General features: G+C 39.3%; 1 protein-coding gene across 3 annotated transcripts in view; it reads left to right on the top strand.

Annotated features, from left to right (window-relative positions):
• rad54l2 (RAD54 like 2) overlaps positions 1-25,809 on the top strand; it is a 123,921-nt gene that overhangs the window by 62,758 nt on the left and 35,354 nt on the right. For all 3 annotated transcript variants that reach the window (XM_043708512.1, XM_043708511.1, XM_043708510.1), the window contains 10 exons: positions 2,057-2,228; positions 7,877-8,010; positions 9,693-9,737; positions 11,075-11,197; positions 14,880-15,109; positions 19,210-19,392; positions 20,186-20,319; positions 21,150-21,346; positions 22,103-22,445; positions 23,088-23,265. In XM_043708512.1, coding sequence (XP_043564447.1) covers positions 2,057-2,228; positions 7,877-8,010; positions 9,693-9,737; positions 11,075-11,197; positions 14,880-15,109; positions 19,210-19,392; positions 20,186-20,319; positions 21,150-21,346; positions 22,103-22,445; positions 23,088-23,265 — 1,739 coding nt within the window. The remainder of the gene's footprint in view (positions 1-2,056; positions 2,229-7,876; positions 8,011-9,692; positions 9,738-11,074; positions 11,198-14,879; positions 15,110-19,209; positions 19,393-20,185; positions 20,320-21,149; positions 21,347-22,102; positions 22,446-23,087; positions 23,266-25,809) is intronic.

Below are 25,809 nucleotides of genomic sequence, written 5' to 3'. Positions count from 1 at the left end.
AACAGTCTTTACAAGGCGCATGGTGTGAGGGTGTATAGTCAAGGTAACTGTGGGAGTTGGTGGGTTTGTAGAGGGTATTGTTAGCTAAGTGTGGCGCTGGAAAAGCACAGCAAGTCAGGCAGCATCTAAGGAGCAGGAGAGTCGATGTTTTGGGCATAAGCATTTAATCAGAAATTGATAAACCTTTCCAATTCTGGGCTCTAGAGAGAAGGCCAAGGCATACACAGACTTAAAGATCAATATGACCTTTCAAATCCATGAAAACCTTGTTTTCTTTCCTGTCTGTGTACATGGTATTAAATTTGGAGCTCACTTTCTCAAAAAGTAATTGAGATTTTCAAAGATGATATCAGGAAGATTTATTTGTACATTGGGGTATCATTGAGTAGAATCAAAGGTTAATAAGTAGAGATGAGGTACAGGTAGGTCAGGATCGAATACAATGATAAAACAGTTTTGAGGGGCTGAATGGCCTTCTGTCACTTTAGCCATTCTGGAAGGTGTGGGAGTTTTGGCATGATCAGAATCAGCTATTTTGCCTTGCTTTATTTTACGCTTTTATTATGGACCTGACCAGACCTGCCCCAGACTATGTTAGGGCGATAGCCTAGACTCTAACTTAGTAAAAGGTAAGTATCAGGTGCTGTGTTCCAGATGATTCGATTGGTCCACCGCTAAGCTTTGTTCAAAACTTTAAATATTAGTTAAATAAATTTAAATAAAGTTAAAATACAACAAAAAGAAAAATTGTCATAACTTCCCTCTTATTGAAATACTTAGCAAGGTTATGTATTATTTTGCTGCAGAGCATCAACTATTCCAATATAGGCATTATCCCATAAATACCCCCTTGGCAAAGGCAATTCAAAACAGTTATTATCCTCATGTGCTGTCTCTCTGCAGTCCGGTAGAAAAAAAACTGAAAGAAATAATCTGACTTGTTTGAATTTTTTTAAGAGGACGCTTCTCTGCCTAAGTCTTCACTCTAGCAGTAGCGAACTCTAGCAGCCAGCAAAAATCACCAACTGAGAGCAAAACCAAAATCCTTTTTGGGTCTGTGAGAACCTGACCCCACCCACTCATTCTTTTGTCATTGAATTTTCCTTGGGTATTTTTTTAAAGCTGTTTACCAACTGTCTTGTCTGAAGAAGACATTTTGGTGCCACTGTGACAACATCTCTCTAGAAGAGAAACAAGCAAGAACACATCTTTTAAAGTCATAATATTGCCACACCTCCCACCCTTTGTTTTAAAATAAAATCAATGTACAAAGATGGCTTCATTTTCAAAGTCATAGTGTGAGAGTAAAGGCTGTGTGGTGAAGGGGGTCTTGTGGTGCGGTAGTAATGTCTCTACTTCTGAGCCAGAAGATCTGGGTTAAAGTCCTACTTGCCCTGGAGCTGTGTCAGTGTGCTGCATTGATTAAAAATAACTGTGTAGTGAACTCATTGTGGAGTACAGGGTAATGTTCAGCAGGCAATGAGTGGCTGTGAAACAGCTTTCAGATCAGCAATGACCTTACTGAATAATGTAGAGGCTTGTTGGCCTACTCAGATTTCTTATGATTGTCAGTTTACATTTCCACCCAGTTTTTGCAATGTCAGCCAGTTTAAATAAGTTATTCTCACTCTAAGTTATTAATCTAGATTGTAAACAAATAAGGCTTCATCCCTTGACTAGTTACAGCCATCAACTTGAAGATGCCCCTGCAATCTCTGTTCTTTTTTTCTCTGTCTGTTAACCATTCCCCTACATGTTCTAAAATCTGCTGCACGCAAGTCTTAGAGTTTCTTACTAATATTTTGTGTGGTCCCCTTCTTGTGAATGCCTTTTGGAAATCCTCTCGTGATAGCTATTGATTGTCTTTTATCTGCCTTCCTAGTTACACTAGCAGTTTGATTTTGAGTGCATTCGTGGCTAGGATATGATCAGTTTATCACTTGATTAAAGGATGCTTTGTACTGTTGTTAACATAATAAGTGTTGAACTATTTGTGATTGAGTGATAAAGGCTTGTATCTACCTTGAAATTTTGTTGTTCCCATTCTTTCTTTCAGATGATTCTGAGCCCACCCCTGTCGGTTCTGAGCATTCTCCACAGCCCGATGCCAGAGGATGGAAATGCTCCACTTCAACTACCTCATCACAGAATGAAAGGAAGCAGTCTTGCTCAGAAAATGGCAAGAAGCAGAGGTCAACAAAGCCTGGCCACATGAGGAGAAACATCCGGTATGACAAGTTCTTCCTGTTTAAGTCCTGGGAAAGAGCAGGCAACAATTTTGCTTTGTGTGCACTGGCATTGATGCAGACTGCAGTCCATGTGATCACAGAGCTGTTTGAAGCTGGCTGCGCAATCTGAAATGATTGGCTTGTTCTGTTCTGAAGGAAGTAGTTTTGGCAAGGGGACCCGTTCAGCCTGTGGAAAAGACAAGTTCAGGACTTTGATACTGAAAACATAATCCCAGATATCTCACATAATGACCAGATATTAGTATTCAGCTGTTACTTTTTAATGTTTCATATGAAGTGCACTGATTCAGAACAGTAAGAAAGATCTTCAACAGAATAAAGGATTTATTAAACCATTATGTAAAGTACTGCAGGAAGATTTCATCTGAATTTTACAGTGTTGCAACATCTAAATAAAAAAATGTCCGACATTAAGGGCCTTTACCTTGACAAACAACAAAAAATTGCAGCCTAATTAGAATGAACTGTCATCAGTATTGGTTACAGTTGAGCTTGTTTTGTGCCTTCATTTAATTGTTCAGTTCCTGTCTAAGGCCTCAGTGGCTGTTTATTCTAATAATATGATTTTGTTTAAGAATGAAGCAGCCATCAACTCTATCTTTTAACATTAGGCCTATTTTTCCTTCCCTTTTCACCAGATGAAATTAGCTAGTTCACTCAGAGCTTGGTTCAATATGACTGAGTAGCACAGGAGTTTTAACTAACATTAGAAAGTAAAGTTGCCTTTGCTTTCCAGTCCATTGAATCAGTTTAGATGCTAGGCTTGCGAAGAAAGTTGCCTTCTAATGGTCGCATCTATATAACATTCTTTATTATTCACTTTGTCTTTCTCAATGAGCAATCATTAATGCTCACTTGGAAATGTCACACAGTAGAAGTATCACATACAACGTCTGTGCACATTGATGCAGAATCTGAATGCAGACAAAGTAAAACTCTTAAGTTACAAAAATATCAACAGAATTAATGCAAGGTTGTAGTAATCTTGAGTATGGTCCATTCACAAAAGGTTTATTTTCTGAGTAGGCTTGATGGGTACTGGCATAATATTTGACCAAGGTAGCTAATTCACCATCTTACGTCAATTGACATCCATTTCCATCACTTGGATTGTGATAGTTCAGCAACTCTATCTTCGTTACTTAATTTTCTCACCAGCCCAAGGCTGCTGGATAGCATTGTGGTGCATCGCTTACAGCCCATTATAGTCTTGTGTCATCTTAGTACCCTCCTTACTGCCTTCGAGATCAACTGATTAGTTACGGCAGGAACAGTTATGTTTTTTGAAATCTGAATGCTTTGAGTCACTTCTGCTAACTTACTCCGAGGTACTGTTTCTATTCATGACGTGTAAGGCATACTATTTGCTAGTTTGGAATAGTGATCCTGACAGAAGCAGGGCACAGTTGATTCATATAGACCTCAGGCCCATGGGTTGATTCCTAATCATAACAGGCAAAGGTTCTAAATTGAAAAAAGTGTCAAATCTGAGTTAAGCAGCTGAAGTCACATTTGCCTAATTTCAAGAATGGATAGACTGGAGATCGCCGCAATAAACTAATGGGAACCAAGCAGTGTGCATTTAAAAGTGCTTTTTAAGTAAGTGGCATTTAAAGTTCATTGTGCAACTTCCTCTGGTATTGTTTGAATTAATGAAAATGTTTGCCAAAAGTTCAAATGTTAAGACTGTTTAAAAGCTACAAAGATAAAATCTGGAACTGAATAAGAAATTTGTTTCTTAATAAAGCACAATACTCCAGGTATGTTGTCCAACAGGTTGAGGGGGAAGCTATATGCCAGCATTTGATCATTTTAAATCTGTCAAAATTCTAGTTTTCTGAGCCTAATGTCAATTTAATGAGACAATCCTATGTAGGACTAAACTGTGTTTTGCATTTGGGAAGGTAACTAAACACTGAAGTTCACCAAATGTTGCTGGAGTCATTAGCATTCAATGACGAGAATTAAATAGTCAAAGATAATTAGAAAGGAATTTGGGAATTGAGCTAGGCGTGCTAACTTCGACCATTTGGGTAATATGACAAAATAATTATTTTTAATATTCCTGAGATACAGATGTCATTTGTGAGTTGCCATTTATTTCCAAGTGTTGATTACTCCTGGTATGATGATGGTGGGAATGAAAGAATGGTGATAGGAGTCAAATTTGAGAGTGAGAGAGACCTGAAGTGGTATCTTAAATCCAGGGTATTTAAGTAGAACTCTGGAGAGCAAGTAAATTTCATTCCAATGCACTTCCTTAGAAATGGAGTTTGAACTGAATTAATTAATTAACAATGTGACAGGAAGGAAGCAACTTGTAAATAATTATTTAATTGGATATGAGGTGTCAGAATCATAATCTTGAATTTTGAAGGGATGAGAAGTTAACTGACACTGGTGAGCTGGAATTAATTGTGAATGGGTAAGCAGTGAGAAAACTTGTGAAGTATTTATAGGTTGCAAAACTAGTATAGGTAGTTCTCCTATAATATGGTAGTTGCATTCCCATGTGGAACTGTGTTATAGAAAATAACACAATATAAATAATGCTGCCTGTGGGAGAAACAGGATTAGGACAAACCATCAAAAATATCAGTTAAAATCGAAACAAAAATGGTAGCTAGCCTAACAAATGATAGCATGGTCCAAGTAAATCTCGAAATCACATGTTTTAATGAAATAACTCAGTAAATTTAACAGTTTAACACTAAAATCACTGGCTGCAGCACTGTACCTTACACGAAGCTCTTCACCAGAAAACTCATATGCCGACTGGCCATGTGATGTTGGCATCCTCCTCATAATTCTCCCCCAGTTTGAAATAAAATTCCTTCTAAATGTCGCCTATAATTCCCAATTTCAAGCTAAGTTTCAAGGCTTGCAGAGCTGATTGCATTCCTGTTTTACCTGAACACACTGAATTTGCATTTAGCAGACAGAGGATCTGGAGACTGGGATTTTCTGTTCAGCTAGTGCCAGGGATGGAATTGTGTAATAGCAAACATAGCTCACTTTATAAAAAAAAAAGTCCATAATTCACAAATCGCATTACAATCAAATCATGTTTAATAAACGTGTTATGGGAGAACAGTCTGTACATACTCTTAAAAGACAACAGTTCCACTCATGTCGTTAAACATGGTTAACAAATGAGGTTAGAGATAGTAGCAAGCTGAAAGAAAAAGTTTACAAAATGGTAAGACAAAATGGAAACTCCAACAGCCTGGGAGATAGATCACAAGCAGCAAAGGTTGCACTTATTACTGAAGTGCCAAAGAATGTGAAAATAACACCTTGCTGGTAGTATTAAGATTAAAATTAATATTTCTAAACTTATTGAGAAAGGGTGCGGTAAAGGAGCATGTCCATCACTGACATACTGGAGTGGCTAAAAAATAACAGGGAAATGATTGACTTGTTGCTTTAATGATTCTTATTGTCCTCAATGGCAGAAGAGGACAAAATACCAGTAGCATAAGCAAGTGTAAATACATGGAGATTTGCAGTGTCATGGGAAGATACTTAGTATGGTTAAGATCAAAGTAAATGAAAATGGCAAAATTAATGGAAGCCTGCTAATTGCAATTTGTATCAATGCTTGAAATAAGTCAAATGATTTTTAACTGCAATGCCACAATGCTTACTGGTTATCATTTTTTCTTATCTGTTTGAGGTCACAAGTTTTAACTTGGAAAATTGTGTTTTGGTTTACATTAGATTAGATTCCCTACAGTGTGGGGAAACAGGCCCTTCGGCCCAACAAGTCCACACTGACCCTCCGAAAAGTAACCCAACCAGACCCATTTCCCTTAGCATTATAGAGATGTACAGCATGGAAACAGATCCTTTGGTCCAACTCATCCATTCCGACCGGATATCCTAAGTTTATCTAGTCTCATTTGTCAGCATTTGGCCCATATCCCTCAACTCATCCTATTCATTTACCCATCCAGATGGTTATTAAATGTTGTAAATGTGCCAACCTCCATCAATTCCTCTGGCACCACTCTCTGTGTGAAAAAGTTGCCCCTGAAGTCCCTGTTCAGTCATTACCCTCTCACCTTAAACCTAAGCCCTTTAGTTTTGGATTCCCCCACTCTGGGGAAAATACCTTGTCTATTTATCCTATTCATGTCCCTCATGATTTTACAAATCTCTATAAGGTCACCCGTCAGCGTCTGATACTGTGGGGAAAATAGCCCCAACCTGTTCAGCCGCTCTCTACAGCTCAAATCCTCCAACCCTGGCAAAATCCTTGTAAATCTTTTCTGAACGCTTTCAAGTTTCACAACATCCTTCCCAATGCAGGGAGACCAGAATTGCACACAGTATTCCAAAAGTGGCCTAACGAATGTCCTGCACAACTGCAACATGACCCCTCAACTCCTATAATCAATGCACTGACCAATAAAGGAAAGCAAACCAAATGCTGCCTTCACTATCCTCTCTACCTGCAACTCTACTTTCATGGAACTATGAACATGCACTCTAAGGTCTCTTTGTTCAGCAACATTCCCCATGACCTTATTATTAAGTTGGAAGTCTTGCCCTGATTTGCCTTTCCAAAATGCTGATCCTCACATTTATTGAAATTAAACTCCATTTGCCACTCATCGGCCCATCTGGTCAAGGTTCCGTTGGTACTCTCAGGTAATCTTTGCTGACCACTACACCACCAATTATGGTGTTACCTGCAAACTTAGTAACCATACCAACCATGTTCATATTCAAATCATTTATATATATATATATATGAGGAAAAGTAGTGGGTCAAGAATCAATCCCTGTGGCACACCACTGGTCCTAGACATCCAGCCTGAAAAGCATCAATCCACCCTCTGTCGTCTACCTTCGAACCAGTTCTGTATCCAAATGGATTAGTTCTCTTTGTATTCTAACCAGTCTACCATGAGGAGCCTTGTCAAACACTTTGCTGAAATCCATAAAGATCATGTCCATCGCTCTGCCCTCATCAATCCTTTTCATTACTACAAAAAAACTCAATCAAGTTATAGAGAGATGACTTTCCATACACACAGCCATGTTGACTATCCCTAATCAGTCCTTACCTTTCCAAAGCACGTAAATTCTGTCGCTCAGGGTTCCCTCCAACAACCTTCCCACCATCTTGTCAGACTCACTGGTCTATAATTCCTTGGCTTTTTTTTACCATCTTCCTTAAATAGTGACACCACGTTAGCCATCCTTCAGTTTTCCAGCACCTCGGCTATTGATGATGGAAATATCTCAGCAAGGGGCCCAACAATCACTTCGCTAGCTTCGCACAGAGTTCTAGGGTGCACCTGATCAGGTCCTGGGGATTTATCCACACTTCTGCATTTTAAGACATTCAGCGCCACCACCTCTGTAATATGGACGTTTTTAAAGACATCGCTATTTATTTCCCCATGTTCTATGTCTTCCATATCCTACTTCACAGTAAACATTGATGCAAAGTATTCGTTTAGTATCTCCCCCATCTCCTGCGTTTGCACATAATGTGGTGATAGTGCAATTCACTCAATAGCAGTGTATTGACTATTTTCAGTGATGAATTATAACCATTTTAAAGTGTGGGTCTTTTTCATCTAAATCCTTTTGATATCTGTCTTCTGCTTTCTCAGAAAACTACTACGGGAGGACCAACTTGAGGCTGGAACCAAAGCAGCACAGCTGGAGGAATTAGAGCGACTCAAACGCCTTGAGCAACAGAGGAAGGAATTTGTGTTACCAACTTTGCCATTTGATCTCATACAAGGTGAGAGGGCCACCAGTCTACCTACTGTTTCTCTTGCAGCTTTTACTGATGATTTTCAGGACCTTCCCCAGCAACACTTGCGTTTGTGTCAAAAAGTGGTAATTGCATCACTTGGTATGCGTAAGCAACAAGCCCTTTAAAATGTTTGTATACATCCTGAATTCTTGGACCCAATCTTTGTTATCCATAGAAAACAATAATGAGGGGTGAGCAGTGCTAAAAGAGGCATTGCAAAAATGAGATATTTTCTAACAGAACTTCGATTCATGTAACTCTGGACATAGGCAAGCCACCTCTCAATTTAATGAAGCTGATATATTACAGAGGCACAATGAAATGAGGCAATGGACCATCAAGACTAGAAGGATCTCCATTTAATTTGGAGGGACAGTAGAACTGATAGATGGAGACCACTTTATGCATAGGGGGTAAAATTTATTTCTCTTATTTTGATTTCTAGCAGGTTATTGCTGCTGGTTGATTTACAGAAAGCATCAAGGGAAACAGCCGTGGAATTGTCATTTGACATTTTTAGGTTCATCCCTTGCAGCTTATCATACTCAGAAAGGTTGTTCCTGAAAAGCTCTGTTTGGCAAAGATTGACTTTGATTTTAGGTTTCTCCACCGTTTGAAAATTGTGCAGAAATCTAGGAATTGAAATACACAGACAATGTTTGTGTTCCACTCCGAAATAGAAGTTGGCTAAAGGGATGTCCATTAGTTGAAAATGGCATGAAACTTATTTGGAGAGGAAAGGACAATCAACAGTTTACAACAGAAATAAAGCTAGTCAGCCTGGCATAAATCTGCATTTTAGGAAATTGTGCTTGGCAAAAAGGCCTTCAGCCAAAAGTTGGCAAAATGAGGCAGACAAGGTGAATTTCACAAGGCTCTGCTTCAGTCATGCTTGACTGAAGCACAGGTTTGAGAAAATTAGTGATGATCAGCATTTCCAATTTTGGTTCTTCTGGGGAGTCATCTTTAATACCTGTAATGTGAGAATGCTGCAGATCTGTCAAGGTCTCGAACCTGGCTCTTTAAATAATGTTCCCTAGTGAAACTCCCTATCAGGAGTATAGACTTGCATTCTTGAATGTCGTGTAAAGGCGTTGGGCATGTTTAAACAAAAGTTGATTTAAGATCCAAAGCAAAGCAATATGTATGTTTATCCTGAGTTCTCCTTGTTTTTAATACTTTTAAATACTTTGCCTCAAATAAATGCATATTAACATGGACAGCATTAAGACAAAGTGCAACTGAATAGCACATTTTTAATGCCACAAAATGTTTGTTATCAAAGAAAATTTGCCATCATATCTGTGAAGGAGATGCTAGGTCACTTGATCAAAAGCTTGGGCTTCAGTTTTGAGGAGTGTCCTAAACTGAGTGAGATGCATAGATTTAGGGAGCTAATTCTTGACATAACTGAAGATATGGACCCCAGTGCAAGGTCAAAGGGAAGATGTGATGCATAAGAGGTTGGAAGGAATGACTTCAGATGTCTTGGAGCATTACAGGCCGAATAAGGTTACAGAAGTAAGGTGTAGAGAGTCCATGAGGGATTAAAAGTGACCATGATGATTTCATAAGCTGTCCAACAATGACTACCCTTGGCAACTGGCCTTAAGCAAGTGACCTTTGAGCATGACTGTTTCTAAAATCTGTTTTTCTACTACCCTCAGAATCCAATACTCAAACCTTAAAAAAAGAACCAGTCTGGAATGAGGGTAAGTGAACATGTTTATCTGAAAGCGTTTTTACAAGTACTGCTGCATTAAGCAGTCTGTTACTGTTACAACCCTTTGCATGTAAATCAGTTAACATGATTGAAAATGTCAAAGGGTCAATAGAAAGATGCATTTTTAGGCAAACTATAAAGTCCACAAGTTACAGGCCTTTAAATCTGTTCAGTCTCTTCAGTTACATAAATCAAATAGATAACTGGTAACAATTAAGCTGTGCCCCACACTGTAAAACTTAATTGTCTGAGGAGGCCAGTAGTAGATGTTGAGAAATGGAATGAAAGTCTTTCCCTCATGAGCTTGCTCAAATGCCCACTCAACAGATATTGTAGTGGATGATAACATTTATTATCAAGAACACTTTCTTTTTGAACCAGCTGTGCCATAATTTGAAGGCGTACAATTAGTACAGCATTCAGGTTTGTTGAACCAAAGAAAGATAACTAATCTTAAGAGTTCATCACAGATATAACAAATAAAATATAATGCTCCCATTTCTCCAAATGTTGTTCTGATTTCATGCATCAGTAAAAGTTGACAGTTTTGGAAATGTGATGCTTTTATTATGCGGACTGTACCTAAAGTGGGCGGCACGGTGGCACAGTGGTTAGCACTGCTGCCTCACAGCGCCAGAGACCCGGGTTCAATTCCCGCCTCAGGCGACTGACTGTGTGGAGTTTGCACGTTCTCCCCGTGTCTGCGTGGGTTTCCTCCGGGTGCTCCGGTTTCCTCCCACAGTCCAAAGATATGCAGGGTCAGGTGGATTGGCCATACTAAATTGCCAATTTAGGTGTTAGGTAAGGGGTATGGGTGGGTTTCGCTTCGGCGGGTCGGTGTGGACTTGTTGGGCCGAAGGGCCTGTTTCCACACTGTAATCTAATCTAATCTAATCTAAAGTTCCCATTTCTGAGACTGGTTGCCAAGATCAGAAATGGACATTTAAGTAAAAGAAGAAATGAAGGGACAAATGCTTAGATTCTATATCTGCAATAGAAACAAAAGCAGGTGGTATTACTGTAAAAAGGCACATCTTGTACTCAATGGGACAATTGACAACTGAGCAATACTCAGCTTCTGTACTGGAAGAAGTTGTTCTAAGTTTCAAAAGGCACTTGCAATGCCAAGGCATAAAAAGCTATGCAGCGCGTAATGAGAAATGGGATTAGAATACTTAGATTGTTTTTGACCGGAGTAGACACAATGGGTTGAAGGGCTTTTTTCTTGTTGTAGACCTCTCTGACTCTAAGTGAAGAAATGTTGGTTAAAAAGAAATGGTTATGAGCAGAAGCAGTTGTATCCACCCTTCTAATTTCTCATTTCAGAGGAAACTGCACAGAAAACAGATGAAATTCCTCCAAGACTCCCAAAACCTGAGGTAATCTGTGTGGATATAAGCAGCGGGAGTGAAGAAGGTGCAGCAGCCGAGGAGCAGGTCTTAAAGAATGGTGAGTGTTAGGCACAGAGATAATTGAAATCCACAATATTTGTACCCTATATAGTTTTCTCTTCCTCCACCCATCTCCTCAGTTTTATGTCCACATCAAAAGAAAGCAAGTGTGTACAGAGGTACCATTTCACAGGAACTGCCAACCTAGTCTGCCTTTAAGATAAGGGATGGGTAAATTTTGATATGAGATGGTCACATCTGGGTTTACAAATCGCTTCAGAAACTAACCATAAATGTTCAAGAAACAAACAATGAATAAAGATAAAGTTTGGAGTGAATGAACATGAAACATTTATTATAATTTTACCATCTTAACAAATATTATATACCATGTTGTTGTATGTTAAGGGAGGGGATGGCCTAGACTGTTAATCCAGGGACCCAGGTAATGTTCTGGGGACCCACAGCATATGGTGGAATTTGAATTCAGTAAATATTTGGAATTAAGAGTCGAATCATTGTTGGAAATGCCCATCTGGTTCAGTAATTTCCTTCAGGGAGGGAAGTGATGGCTTAGTGGTATTACCTCTAGACTGTTAATCCAGGTAATGTTCTGAGGACCCGGGTTCAAATTTCACCATGGCAGAGAATTCAATTCAGTTGAATTTGAATTCAATTTTGAAAATCTGTAATTGAATCCTATGCTAACCATGAAACCATTGTTGGTTGTTCGGAAATATCTTTCTGGTTCAAGAATATCCTTTAGGTAAGGAAACTGCCATCCTCACCAGGTTTGGCCTGCATGTGACTCCAGACCAACAGCAATCTGGTTGACTCTTAACTCCCTTCTGGGCAATTACATATGGGCAGAAGTGCTGGCCTAGCCAGCGATGCCCTTATCCCATGAATTAATTGAATTTTTTTTTTAAAATGAGCAGTACAGGTGGTCACCCCTCTTTAGAATGGCAACAAAGCCAGTGTCTCACTTTTGATGATACCTGAGTGCTTCCGATGTTTTCTGTTTTTATTTCGGATTTTCAGTATGTATGAAATGTTGCTTTTCTCCTGCACTCTATTGTGATCTTGCAATAACCACGAAGGGAAACATAATAAGGAAAGAGAAAGTTAATTTAGAGACACCAAAGAAATCTTAAAGGTTGTCACTACCTGCTTGGGAGTGTAGTGATCTATATCCCTGCTTCATCCCTCATTTTTAGATCTGGGATTTAATAATGTCATGGCATATGTTTTTAACAGAGAGGCTACCGAATGCTCCTGTAATCTGTTCCACACACATTAGGGATGTTGTCCCTCATTTTCAGTCTTGCCAAAGCAAATCTCTAGCCTAAAATCAAATACTCTTCACTTTTATTATTCTTCTTACATTCATTATTCTTCTTGTAAAGTTCTAAATCTTAGCTACACTTCTGGCCGGAACAGCAAATGCTTTTTAAGTTTGCAATTTGGAAGTGCATAAATAACTTAATCACTGACATGAACTCAGTGGTAAACCTAGATTGATTGCAGAGACGTTTACTTAAATATCTAACTGTAGGGAGCAGCATTCACACTGTGATATTTCAATCTCTTATGTACCAGCAGAATTGAAAGTCAGGTATTTTGCTAGATTTGTGAAGTTATTACCCTCTGGTTCTTTCATCAGTTACCTTACATTTTGTTGTGCCTTTTGGTTACTGACCTATCTACTACCAGAAACAATTGCCATTTACCAATTGATACCGTTCATGATGTTGCGGACTTCTATTAAACCTGCCTATGCATTCTCTGTTTTTTGGTGAATAACTGAATCATTTCTCATCACCACACTTAACTGCAATTCTACATTTGTGGTGTCATGATAACCCATGGAATGAAAAAAATGTTTCAATTATAGATGTGTAACCTTTCTCGTCAGTAAAGGCATGTTTTGTATTACTGAGTCAGTGTGGTCATGAAGGCTCCAGGCTCAAGTACTGGACTGCCAGTTCCCATGGCACCAAATGTCACTAAGAAACAATGACTTTGAAGTGTGAATGAGAAAAACAGGAAACCAAAACAATGTATTGTTGACTTTTCTCAAATATTCAAACCTAATTAAAACACAATTTTAAGTTTTGAAATTACAGTGTAGATAGATACTTGCAAATCTAAAATGTCAATCAATGTAATCTTAAATGGCCATTTATCTGGTGCTGCTTTCACTGCAGTTTTGCATATGCTTGCATGTGGTTGCACATACTGCCCAAGGAAAGCCTGCTTCTGGCATCGGATCATTGATAAAAATCCAACTTTCCTTGAAGTACATCCATTGACCTTGAACTAATTCTTTTGAATTGCCTTGTATCCATAAAATTAAAAGTTTCAGCCAGCTGATTATAGCTCATGGACTTCAATCTGAGCAGATCTGTTCAAGATCACAATGCATAGCTCACTCTATTTTTGAATATTTTGCTATTATATTCTTCTATTTTCCTTTCTGAGCCACCAGCCCTTCAGTGGTACTTTTAATATAAAGCAGGAGGAGCTTCCTTCTACCTAACCTCCCTTGTGACTGATTTTTCCAGTGTGCTGGAGTTTCACAACTAACTTCATGATTGGTCAAACATGGATACCAAGATTATTCACTTAAGTGACAGTTTACAGAGGGTATTGATGAATAAAGAACTTGTCTTTGCATTATATCAACTGCACAATTCCTTATTAAATTAAGTCTAATAGATTTATTTTACCTTTGGTTTCATAAAGATTCCTACAAGGTCTTGTCCCAATAGCTGCATCTTTGTTAAAAAATTTATGCTTGCACAAGCCTGAAGATTTAAAATGATCTAAGTTGCAGTTCTAAAGAAATTATATTGGACTCAGTGTTAACTCGTTCTGTCCTCTCAGGTTGCCAGACCTGAGTTTCTCCAGCATTTTCTGTGTCTCTATTTGCTGTAATATTGTCTACTGTAAAATGTTGTGAACTGAATTGGAAGTTGAAACTTTATTGCTGGAACAGCACAGCAGGTCAGGCAGCATCCAGGGAACAGGAGATTCGACGTTTCGGGCACAGGCCCTTCTTCAGGGCCTGTGCCCGAATTCAGAAACTGAATTGGAAGACATTACCCACGGAATAGAAAAGTTTCAGGCTGAGAAAACTGAAGTATCTATTTGTGAATAAATAGAAAGACGAAACAAGAATTTGACAAATAATGAATAAATTACAACTAACAAAGTAGCGAGTTTGTTTCCTTTTTTTCTAGAAATGTTTCTAGTTTAGTCAATTTCGTGTACCTTTGATGTAATTTCAGTTATATATGAGTTGAGACTCAATACAAAGTCCTCCTTCTGACCAAACCCAAATCATCATGGTGAACTGAAGAAATGCAGCATATTATTGTACACCTGAGTCTTGTAAAACCAGAATTCTAGCCACAAATGTTAAGTTTGCTAGGCTTGTTACAATACAACCTGCAGAGAAGTAAGCTCATTTCTGTACTGGGATTTATTTGGTAACTACATTCCAGACATTCACAATGAATAAAGCCACTGCTCATTCAGAAACCAGAGGAAACTTTTGCTGGGCCATAGCAATTTAAATTGATGCTCCAATTTACTTGAGAATCAAAGACCATTTTTCGTTCAAATGCACAAAGACCTATTGAATAAGCACTCCTTATTTCTGTTTCAACACAAGCAATTCCCATTTTGTGATAGCAGCCTTTCTGTTTTTCATTACACCTTCCTTTTCTATTCCTCAGAAGATGTGATTGAGCTGAGCTCAGGGGAAGAAGATTCACTGCACATTCTTGACAGTGAATCCAGCAACGAAGAGGAGGAGGTGAATGAAGAGAGTAGTGGTGCACATGTGAACGATGCCTTGAATCAGCCAGATGATCTGGGCCGTGTCCTAGTCAACATAAATCATCCACCAAATGAGCAAGATATTTTCCTGGCACCCCAACTGGCACGAGCAGTCAAATCACACCAGGTAATTGGAGTTCATCCTTTTTGTCTGACGATTTGAGTGCAGCTTGATGCCTGGCATGGTATTTTTTAAAATTCTCTTTCCAATTAGTGAAACAGTTCCAGGTATTGCAGGGGGTGATGTTATATGATGCACTGCCATGACTTTTGCTTTTCAGTAACTTAATCTTCAGAGACTGTTACTGAAGGAAATTGAATCTAATCTTTTGGGTGTGTACTGCTTTAGAAGACTGTACCATTTTTATTGCCTTCTCTCTTGGCCCTCATTTAACTTGACAATGCATTGCGATATGGTAATGCTAAAATAGTCAATCATCTGTATCCATGATTTGTTTGAGATTTGTCTTTTAATCTCTGAATTATTAACCTTTTCATTTCTTGGCATTTTCTGTAATTTACTGAGTGCATATTACATTCAAAACAGGGAGGGAAGTGATGGCTTAGTGGTATTATCACTAGACTGTTAATCCAGAAATAAAGGTAATGTTCTGAGCACCCAGATTCAAATTTCACCATGGTAGAGATTTCAATTCAGTTGAATTTGAATTCAATTTTGAAAATCTGTAATTGAATCCTACATTAAACATAAAACCATTTGTTGGTTGTTAGGAAATATCCATCTGGTTCAAGAATGTCCGATGGAGAGGACAGCAGTTCCCTTCCCTATGTTTAGCCTGCATGTGACTCCAGATGTACCGAAATGTGGTTGAACTCTTAATTGCCCTCTGGGCAATAAATGCTAGCCCAGCCAGTGACATTCAAACCTTGTAAATGAAAACAGCTCCTATTTAACCTTGCTTCCTTATGAATGAAGCTAACACAGGGCAAGTGGAGAGACATTGTGTTCCTGGGAAATGCACCTTGTGACCAGCTGAAGCTGATCAGAACCTTGACTGTGGTCTTGATAAAATACCGTATGTGCTCGAGTAATAGTCAAATCTTTTTGACTACTTTTTAAGGTTAAATTTATGGGGTCGCATATTACTTGGATACTACTTTTGAGGGGCTGAAGTTCATGCCCATCAAAATTCATACCATTAGCAGAAGCCCAATTGATCTGTAAACGAATAAAAAAAAAGAATGAATTATGACACTTCTGAAAACCCGGACCGGAACACAACAGCCAGTGGACTAGAAGTCCGGGAGAAGTGCAGAACAACCAGGAAAGCCAGAGCAGGACCTGACAGCCGGAACACTGACTCATAAACATTGATCTGTTATCTGTGAAGAACTAGGGTCAACCTTTACCCAAGGTATGTGGAAAATTCTAGGTTGTTTGGCCAAAAATAGGGGGTCAACTTTTACATGAGATCGACTATTACTCCAGTATCTGCAGTAGGTTATTTAATCTTGACCAAGCATCCAGTGAATTCAAAAGAGAAAATGCTGGAAAATCTCAGCAGGTCTGGCAGCATCTGTAAGGAGAGAAAAGAGCTGACGTTTCTAGTCTAACTGACCCTTTGTCAAAGCGGACAAACAGTCAGTTAGACTCGAAGCGTCAGCTCTTTTCTCTCCTTACAGATGCTGCCAGACCTGCTGAGATTTTCCAGCATTTTCTCTTTTGGTTTCAGATTCCAGCATCTGCAGTAATTTGCTTTTATCCAGTGAATTCATGTGTACAGTTTCCATTAAAGTTATTTGAACTTCGACTTAATTCAGCAGTCTCCATCTGCATATTGGAAAAATGAAAACATGAGATTTTTGATTTGATTTATTACTGTCACATGTAGCACGGTGCATTGAAAAGTGTTATGTTGCGTGCTTTCTAGGCAGATCAGGGGAAGGGGGATGTGCTGCTGGGGATTTCCCTGAATTGCAGTGAAAGATTGTCCTTTAGTAGGACCTTTACTCAAATGGGTGGTGTTGATTCAGATGCACTGAATCATAGAATCGCTGCATTGTGAAGAGAGACTATTTGGCCTGTTAGGTCTGTACTGACCCACTGAAGTGCATCCCATTCCACATGGAGTTATGATGGCTAACCCACCTAACCTGTACATCCCTGGAAACTGGGATAATTTAGCATGGCCAATCCACCTAATCTGCACATCGATGATCTGTGGGAGGAAAGTGAAGCACCCGAAGTAAACTCTCACAGAAGCAGGGAGAGCATGCCAACTCCACACAGACAGTCACCCGTGGATGAAATCAAACCTGGGTCCTTGGTGCTTTGAGGCAGCAATGCTAACCACTCAGCTACTGTGCTGCTCTTTTAAAAAAAAATTTTAAAGTCTTCTTGCGAAGTTTACTTTTGTAAATTCCATCCTGCCTGATGGTTTTCTCTTGGTAACCACTTTAAACAGAAAATTATAAATAAAAATGTGAAGAGAGTACAGCAGAGCACATTTTGTTCATTGGCGAACAGCCAGAGAATGAAATCAAGGAACACTTGCAAGCCTGAACATACCCTTCCTTTCAGCAAAGTGCTTGACATTCTTTCTTCATCACCTCTTCATTCTCAGGACCCATTGACTCATCATCCTGTACTATCTAAATTTGTGTTATGCATTTTTAAATTTAGGAAGTCTGTGAGAGTCTTTGAGGGAGTGCAGAGGAGATTTACCACAATGCTTACAGGGAATGGGAAGGTGGGTTTTGGGTGCAAGGTTAGATTGGAGGAGCTGGACTGCTGTCCTTGGAGTTAAGGAGATTGATGGGAGATATGATTGAAGTGTGCAACATTGAGAGAGGGTTTGTTAGATTAAACAAGGAGCTGCTCCCTTTAGTTATTAATACAAGGAGTACAGAGGCACATGTTTAAGATTTTGGGCAAGGGATGTGGTGAGACTTCAATACCACTGCAAAGGTGATGGTGGGGAATTCTCTACCCAATGCAGTGATAGAGGCAGAGGAAGCTGGGTGGGGCCAAGCGAGACTGAATGGATTGTTCATTGGCTACGGTGATGTTGTTAACCATCTTTACTGCAGGTCACCTTCGCTGAGTGCCGAATCTATGCTGATGGCTGTTATGGGAAGGATTTATTACCAAATATTGTAATGTCAGAAGAGGTGAAAGAGGCTGCAAAGAGTGAGAAAGAAGTATCTGCAAAGTGCTGGGGAGAGAAAGGAGCTGCAGAAGGGAATGGTGTGAAGCTATACAAGAGAGAACAGTTCTAAACCTGTCACCAGAGGAATACTCTGATAATTGGGAGCTGGAAAACATGAAACCACTAAAGTAATGAATTCCTTGCAAGCAATTGTGGAATTTCTAGCATAAGGGTGGCCACACTGTCAGTTGTTAAAATTTAAATTTGAGATGCAGTATAAGTGATAGTAACAGCCTGGTTAAAACCTTTCAGCTTTGTGCATAAGTAATAGAAAAGCATCAACTATGACCACACCATTTTTGTTAGTTTTTTGGGATAATGTGTGTATGAAGTATGTGTCAGTTAGTTTGCAAAAATAATTATTGTTTATGCCTGTTTTACCAAATTAAATGTCATGATGTGTAAGAAATTAATGTTTCCCTTGTATATTGTAACTTTAGTTTTAGTGGAGGATTGATGACTATTCAGGATACTAATGAATTCATCTAATTTTGCTTTTACTAAATCCAAATACCTAACCTGGAAACAAATACACCGGATGCTGTTACTTGAGACGGTGTCACAAGTTAGTGAGAATGAAAAGGGTGCTCCTGAAAACCAAAAGTAGCCCTTGAGAAAATCTCAAGAACCCTCAAAGAAAGTAAAATATTTTATGTAAGGTCAGATCATTACCATTGTGATTTACCTTTGTGTTTGTGACCTCCGTGAAAGAGGCTCTGCTGCAGCAGCACAGGACAAGAGTTAGTCGTGGTCTAAATATGGAAAAAGACACGAGAGCTTCAGTTTGTTTTGTGCTTCACTGGTAGTTCCGAAACTTAAACTTAATTTCCCGCGTGCTTCATACTTGCTGTTGTTGTTCACCTCTTTTTTTTGCACTTGTATTTACCTTTGCAACACCAGAAAGCATGTGCACACTCATTTCTAAGCATTAAATATACTGTTAGTGACAGACTCTTGTCGAATTCAGTTACAGTTTAAAAAAAAAAACGATGTGAAGCTGATGCTTGGATTTTGTGATGTTTGTCAGTTGATTAATATTCTAATTCTGTATCCATAGGTCGGTGGAATCCGCTTCCTGTATGACAATCTAGTGGAATCACAAGAAAGATTTAAAAGTAGCAGTGGGTTTGGCTGTATCCTAGCACACAGTATGGGTCTTGGAAAGACCTTGCAGATAGTCTCCTTCGTGGATGTCCTCTTTCGATACACAGAAGCTCGCACTGTCCTTGCTATTGTACCGGTCAGTATTTGTATTCTGATTTTATTATTCACGCTGCTGAAGGGCATTTCTCTTGGGAGGGAAGAGAAAGAGGAGATTAATCATAGATTATGCCCGGAATAGGTATTGGTCTGTAGGACATGAAGGTTTGGGCTCTTTGTCTATACATCAGTGAGGTGTAGTGCAATAACCTGAAACTTATCTCCTCTGTATTTTGTTTTGTATCAGTGATGGTATCATTACATTCTACATAGCTGTTGCACAGTAGTGCTCTTGATATTTCCTCGTACTGCTTAAGAAAAGAAACAAAAAACACTTCACTTGGGATGTTGCAGTTTCTGAAGAATCAAGTATTTTACAGGAGAGAGGAGGTATTGAGCAGAGTGTTTTAACCAGTACTTCAAGTGAAATAGAAAGTGAACGAACCATGTTTAATCACCAGTTGAGTGCTTTGGTTGGGGGGTGTATGCTTAGAAAAATATTGGAGCTGATGTGGAAGTTTGTTTTGTTTCAGTAATTTATAATGGGTCGGATTTCATGTTTTAGTAAAACAATCTAAGGATTCTGATGCAGACATGCTGGGCCAAATGACCTCCTGCCCGACACACATTCTGTGAGTTTATTTTACCTGTAAGTTTTGTTTGGCGACTTAATCCCAACTGAAGTGGTAAGAATGAGGTAACTAAACAGACAGGAAGGCAGATGGCCAGTTTGCCAACTTTCTAAATTCTTTACTTGAAAGTCGAATCAGGGGCTAATGACATGTTCACTTACCTTTGTACACAGAGATGACATTGGCCTTTATTGATTTCAGGTGAACACTTTGCAGAACTGGTTGGCAGAGTTTAACATGTGGCTGCCTGCCCCAGAAATACTTCCTGCAGATTACAACTCTGAGGAGATACAGCCCAGGAGTTTTAAAGTTCACATCCTAAATGACGAACACAAGTATGTCTTGTTATGTGTTTATAAAAGAGGATATCCAGGTCCTGCTGTGGTCCTAAAAGAAATGGGGCAAGTCTGCACAAATGTATTTGGGCATTCAGGGAAGAGTGTTGCAAATGTCATTTACCTTGCAACCAACTTCCAAACAAATTAAAATTGAGAGCACCTCTGGTTCTGGTAATAAATGCACTCCCTGCTGTGTTACTGATCCATGCAGCCTGATGTGTCAGTTCGGGTGAATGTTTACCATTTAAAAAGAGCTAAACATTGTCTGTTTTTGTCACCCCTCTAATTCTACTAAAAATGATTGGTCATTTATATATTTGATTGCCCTTTCTGGGTTCTTACTGAACACATGATGGCAGCTGACTTTACTTAAGGCACTGCAGTTCGGAATAATTAATTGTGAAGTGCTTTTGAGGTTTTTCACACTGTGCTAAAATGTTATATACAAGTTCTTTGAACAGGAAACGATGTCCAGAGAGCATCAATGCCTTCAATTATTACAATGGCCCTCACATTTGAATAGACTTTGAATATGCACTGGCAAAAAGAACTGGGACTGCCAGAGAGGGTGGTAACCCAAAATGAATTTCAGGAAATCTAGGAAATTGGTTAGAGGGAGGAATATCACATTGTGAATGGATATTGCTAAGAAATGGATACACGCACCAAACATTGCCATCATGATAATGGCAATAATCCTAGAAATAATCCTTTGGCATCTCGCTACTTCATTAGGACGAGAACATGGCAACCATTTATATTGATAGACTACACTGTAAAAGTATCCTCGTCTTCCAGGTTATTTGACATTCCCATTCTTTTTGTAGAACAACTGTGGCCCGTTCCAAGGTGATTAATGAATGGTCAGCAGATGGTGGTGTGCTGTTAATGGGGTATGAGATGTATCGTTTACTGTCGTTAAAAAAGTCATTTGTTACTGGGAGGAGGAAGAAAACAAAGAAACCAGCGGGACCTGTAATTATAGATCTAGATGAGGAAGATCGGCAACAAGAGCTATTGAAAGGTAATAATGAAATAAATGACATTTGTAACACCTTCAACCGTAGTAATTCTAGATACATTCACTGCTAGAAGAGGAAGATGTTTTGACCCTCATCACTGTACTTGCTATCAAATATACTTGCTGTCTAATCAAACAATCTGAAACTATTCTCATTTATCCATTGTAATCCTGTGCCCTTCAGCTAACTTAAATGTTTATCTAACATTCCTTTAACCAATGCTGTGGTCTGCCTTATTTGCTCTTTGCAGCTTAGCACTTGATGCTCCAACTATTTCCTGCAATTCCCATTCCTCAGCTATTCAGATGATTCTGTAGATATATAGGAGTTCACAGCAGCAGTGGAGGTCAGTCAGCCCATAATTGTCAGTGCTAACATTCTCACATAAAAATAATAAACTAATCTCACTGGCCTACTCCATCCAAATTACTGACAAGCCAAATTAAAGAAATTAGACGATTATTTTAAATATCATAAAGCAAGCTTGTGCTATTTGCAATTTAAACTATTAATAGTAATTGCATATCGTTGATAGTATGCTTTCACTTAGAATCAAGAGATTGCATTTTTGTTCCTCGTGGTATGGAGTCAAAGTAGTGATAAACTTAGAAGATCTTTAATGACATTACTGCTCTAATTGGAAGAGCTCCTTCGCCAAGGATAATAAGTTAGGTACTTTGTATAGTTATTAGCTGGATCCTTTACGATACAACACTCTGCTGTTCTTCATTTGATCAGAAGTTTAATTTATTTCTCAGGGATTGAAAAAGCACTGGCTAGACCAGGCCCTGATGTTGTCATTTGTGACGAAGGCCACCGCATAAAGAATTGCCATGCCAGTACATCTCAGGCCTTGAAGAGCATCCGTTCGAGGAGGCGAGTGGTCCTGACTGGGTATCCACTTCAGAACAATCTTATGGAGTACTGGTGCATGGTGGACTTTGTCCGGCCCGATTTCCTTGGTACCAGGCAGGAGTTCAGCAACATGTTTGAGCGTCCCATCTTAAATGGACAGTGTATTGACTCCACACCGCAGGATGTCCGCCTGATGCGGTACCGCAGCCACGTTTTACACAGCCTGCTAGAAGGATTTGTACAAAGGTGAGAGGTTTGCAAAATTATGGCCAAATAAATCTCTGGCTCGGGTCCATCTGGGGCACTGAGTTGAGTTTTACCCATTGCATCATGGAACGAAGAGATGAGTTGGGGAGGGTTGCAATGTGTACACCTCACTGAATTTTTTTACATGGTGTGGTGTGTGATCCAGAATATGTCATGAATTGTGAGCTAATTAGGTGTTTCAAGGAGCTGGCACAGTCACAGTGGATCAAATAGCCATGTCCGTTGCTATCTGATTCAGTTTACTGCTGTGTGTCATCAGATCCTTTGCTAAAGATTTTGCAGCCCCCAGTCACAGATAATATGAGCTTTAAACAGATCACTGTGGAAGTCCACCACAAAAATTGGATATACAACAGGTCAGGTATTACGTGTGGGGAGAGCATGGTAATGTTTCATCTTGATGACCTTAATCAGAGCTTTAAGTTTTACTTGATGCCTTTTTCCTGTGCTGCATCATTCTTCAGCCATTGGTTCTCTGTCTCAAAGTAGATTATTTAGCAAAACTCTAAGTTTCTAATTCTTTTCAGTAAGAAACTTCACAGGCTCGCTGCCCTCATTCATTTTCTTTTGTTAACACGATCTGCTGCTTCAGAGGATTGATAAATTTGACTTGTTATGCAGACGAGGTCACGATGTCTTGAGAGGTCACCTTCCTGAGAAAGAAGAACACGTGCTGCTAGTCCGTCTCTCCAAAATTCAGCGATCACTGTACACCGAGTTTATGAATCGTTTCCGAGATGCAGGAAACAGTGGCTGGCTGGGTCTCAATCCTCTCAAAGCATTCTGTGTCTGCTGTAAGGTAGGCCATTGTCTTTTCAAAACTGTACAGAATGATAGAAATCTGGAATGCCTTGTACCTTTGTTTAATCACTAAGCAATCAGTGGCTAGTTTCTCGGTAATTGCTGATATTGATGCAGTGTTAGGGCTTGTACAGTATATTTACCTCAAGGGGAGTGTTTGATGAAAGAGTACTGAGATCACTATTTTGTATCTGGCTGAAAGAGTGTCTGTGCTGAGATGTTTGATAGTGATCCTTATTGGAAGAGTCAGAGGGCATAGTTTCAAAATAAAGGGGAGCTAATTTAAGACTGAAATCAGGAAGCATTGCTTCTCTAAGTGTTGAGAGTCTTTGGTACTTTTGCCACAGATAGCTTTGGGAGCAGAGTCCTCTATATAGTTAAGGCTGAGATTGATTCCCGACTGATCGGGAATCTATGGTTATGGAGAAAAAGCGGGAAAGTGGGTGTGAGAAATGTTCGATCAGCCAAGATCCTGTTGAATAGCAGAGAAGGGCTGAACAGCCTACTCCTACATTTTTTTTTTAGAAGATTTGTAGTTCAGGTTGATAAGTCTGTAAGTTAGCTTGCTGAGCTTGAAGGTTTGTTTTCAAACGTTCCGTCATTCCTATCTGCCTTCCCTTGAAAAAAAACCGGAAATGACATCATCCACGTGAAGAACCCAAGTCCTATAAATAGTGAGGTGGGACATATCACCAGCGCTTCACCAGAGACTCTCTCTGATGTTACCTAGTAGAGTGACGAAACGTCTGAAAACAAACCTTCACGCTCAGTGAGCTAACTTACAGACTTGGTCTACTCTTATTCCTATTTCTGAAGATCTTCTTAAATATTCACAGAGCTGAGACTTTACATTATTATTGTTTCCTGATTATCATAAACTAAATAAGTCTGTTGTGATGAAAATTGGTGTTAAATTGACAGGTAAAACTAAACATTTAAATTGGAAGGGTCGAGATGACTGAAATGGGAAAACAACTAAATGTGAGACAGAGAAAGAAATAAACTGAGAAAGGAAGAAGACAGTTAGATTGAATTCATGAAAAGACCTGGAAAGCAAACTGGATGAATACAGAAACGCAGTAAAAAGCAATGACCAAGAAAATAATTAACTGTGGTAGAGAGAATCCAGGTGCCTCAAAGAAGCAATGGCTTTGAGTTTTGAGATTGACTTAGAATTAAAGAAGGGAGAGTGGAAACAAATGGAATTTACCGGGTTGGGAAATTGACCAGATTCCTCAAGCCATTTTGATGTTCACTTAAAAAGGATAAGGGCCAATAAAAAAAAATGAAGGGACACAATTTAAGGGGGCAGAGAGACTTGGTTATCCCTACAATCGTTGAAGGTGGCAGAGCAGGTTGAGTAAGTGGCTAAAAATGGCCTCAAGTGGGATTTAGGGCTTTTATGAATTGAGTATAGGATGCAAAATCAAAGCTTTTAACATGATCATTGAGAGCTCAACTGAAGTATTCTGTCCGATTTTTGATCCTGTACTTCTGGAAGAATGTAAAGGCCTAAGGAACTGCAGACAAGACTGACAAAATGATTCTGGATCAGGGACTTCAGTTATGCAGGTTGATTATAGAAACTGAGAGAGGTAAAGATTGAGAGGAGGTCTGAAAGAAGTGCTAGAGGTTGAGAGATATCTAGATAGAGAGAACCTGTTCCAATTGGCAAAAGGATCATGACCCAGAGGACAACAGTTTAAGGTAATTAGCAAGAGAGGGAATAGTGATATTTTAAAAAAATATATTTTTTAATGTGACGAGTGTTTAGGATCTGGATACATTAACAACTGAGTAGAGGCGGATGCAATTGGGACTTCCAAGGGATTTGACTAGGCATCTGCGGAGAAAATTTACAGCAGAATGGGAAAAGGGTGAGGGATTGGGCTAACTGATTAGCTCTTGCTTAAAGCCAGTATGGACACAATGGGCTAAGTGGCTTTTCTGCATTGTGACCATTCTATCATTCATGCAGTATTTCTTGACAAGCCTTTTCTTATTTGCAAATCATCTGAAACCCGCTGTGAAATGCCTCAGCACATTGTTTGTATGCGAGGCATGTTGGGTAACTGTTGACTCAATCCTTCATCTGCACTGACAAAGGTTTCCTGCAGACTATTATTTGAAATAGTTCTCTTCAGCTTACTTTTGTTGTAATCATGAGCTGCATTCAGTGGCCTGTCTACTGGGGCTGTTTTAATGGCTGTCCTCTAATCAAAAGGAGGTGAATTGTCTCCTGGGGCAGGTTGGGCTGAACAGCAGTCAGTTTGTCACTGACAAACCCCACATTACTGGCAGCCTAATACATTCTTAACTGCTTGGGATATTCTTTATAGAGGGTGTAAGAATACTGTCCTTTAAGAAGGTACACAGTGTAATGCTTAATTAACTGCATTCTCATGTCTTTCATTTATTATTTTTGTCGGGTACTGAGACACGGTGAAAGGTGTGCTATCCAGGCAAGTCATAACTTCCATAACTCCCTCAGGGTCATAGAACAGAATGCAGAATATAATGTTACAGCTACAGAGGAAGGTGC

This window comes from Chiloscyllium plagiosum, chromosome 18, assembly GCF_004010195.1.
Source record: "Chiloscyllium plagiosum isolate BGI_BamShark_2017 chromosome 18, ASM401019v2, whole genome shotgun sequence".
Classification (NCBI taxonomy): Eukaryota; Metazoa; Chordata; class Chondrichthyes; order Orectolobiformes; family Hemiscylliidae; genus Chiloscyllium; species Chiloscyllium plagiosum.
The sequence above is the reverse complement of the archived record's forward strand: the minus strand, read 5'-3'. Positions and strand labels throughout refer to the sequence as shown.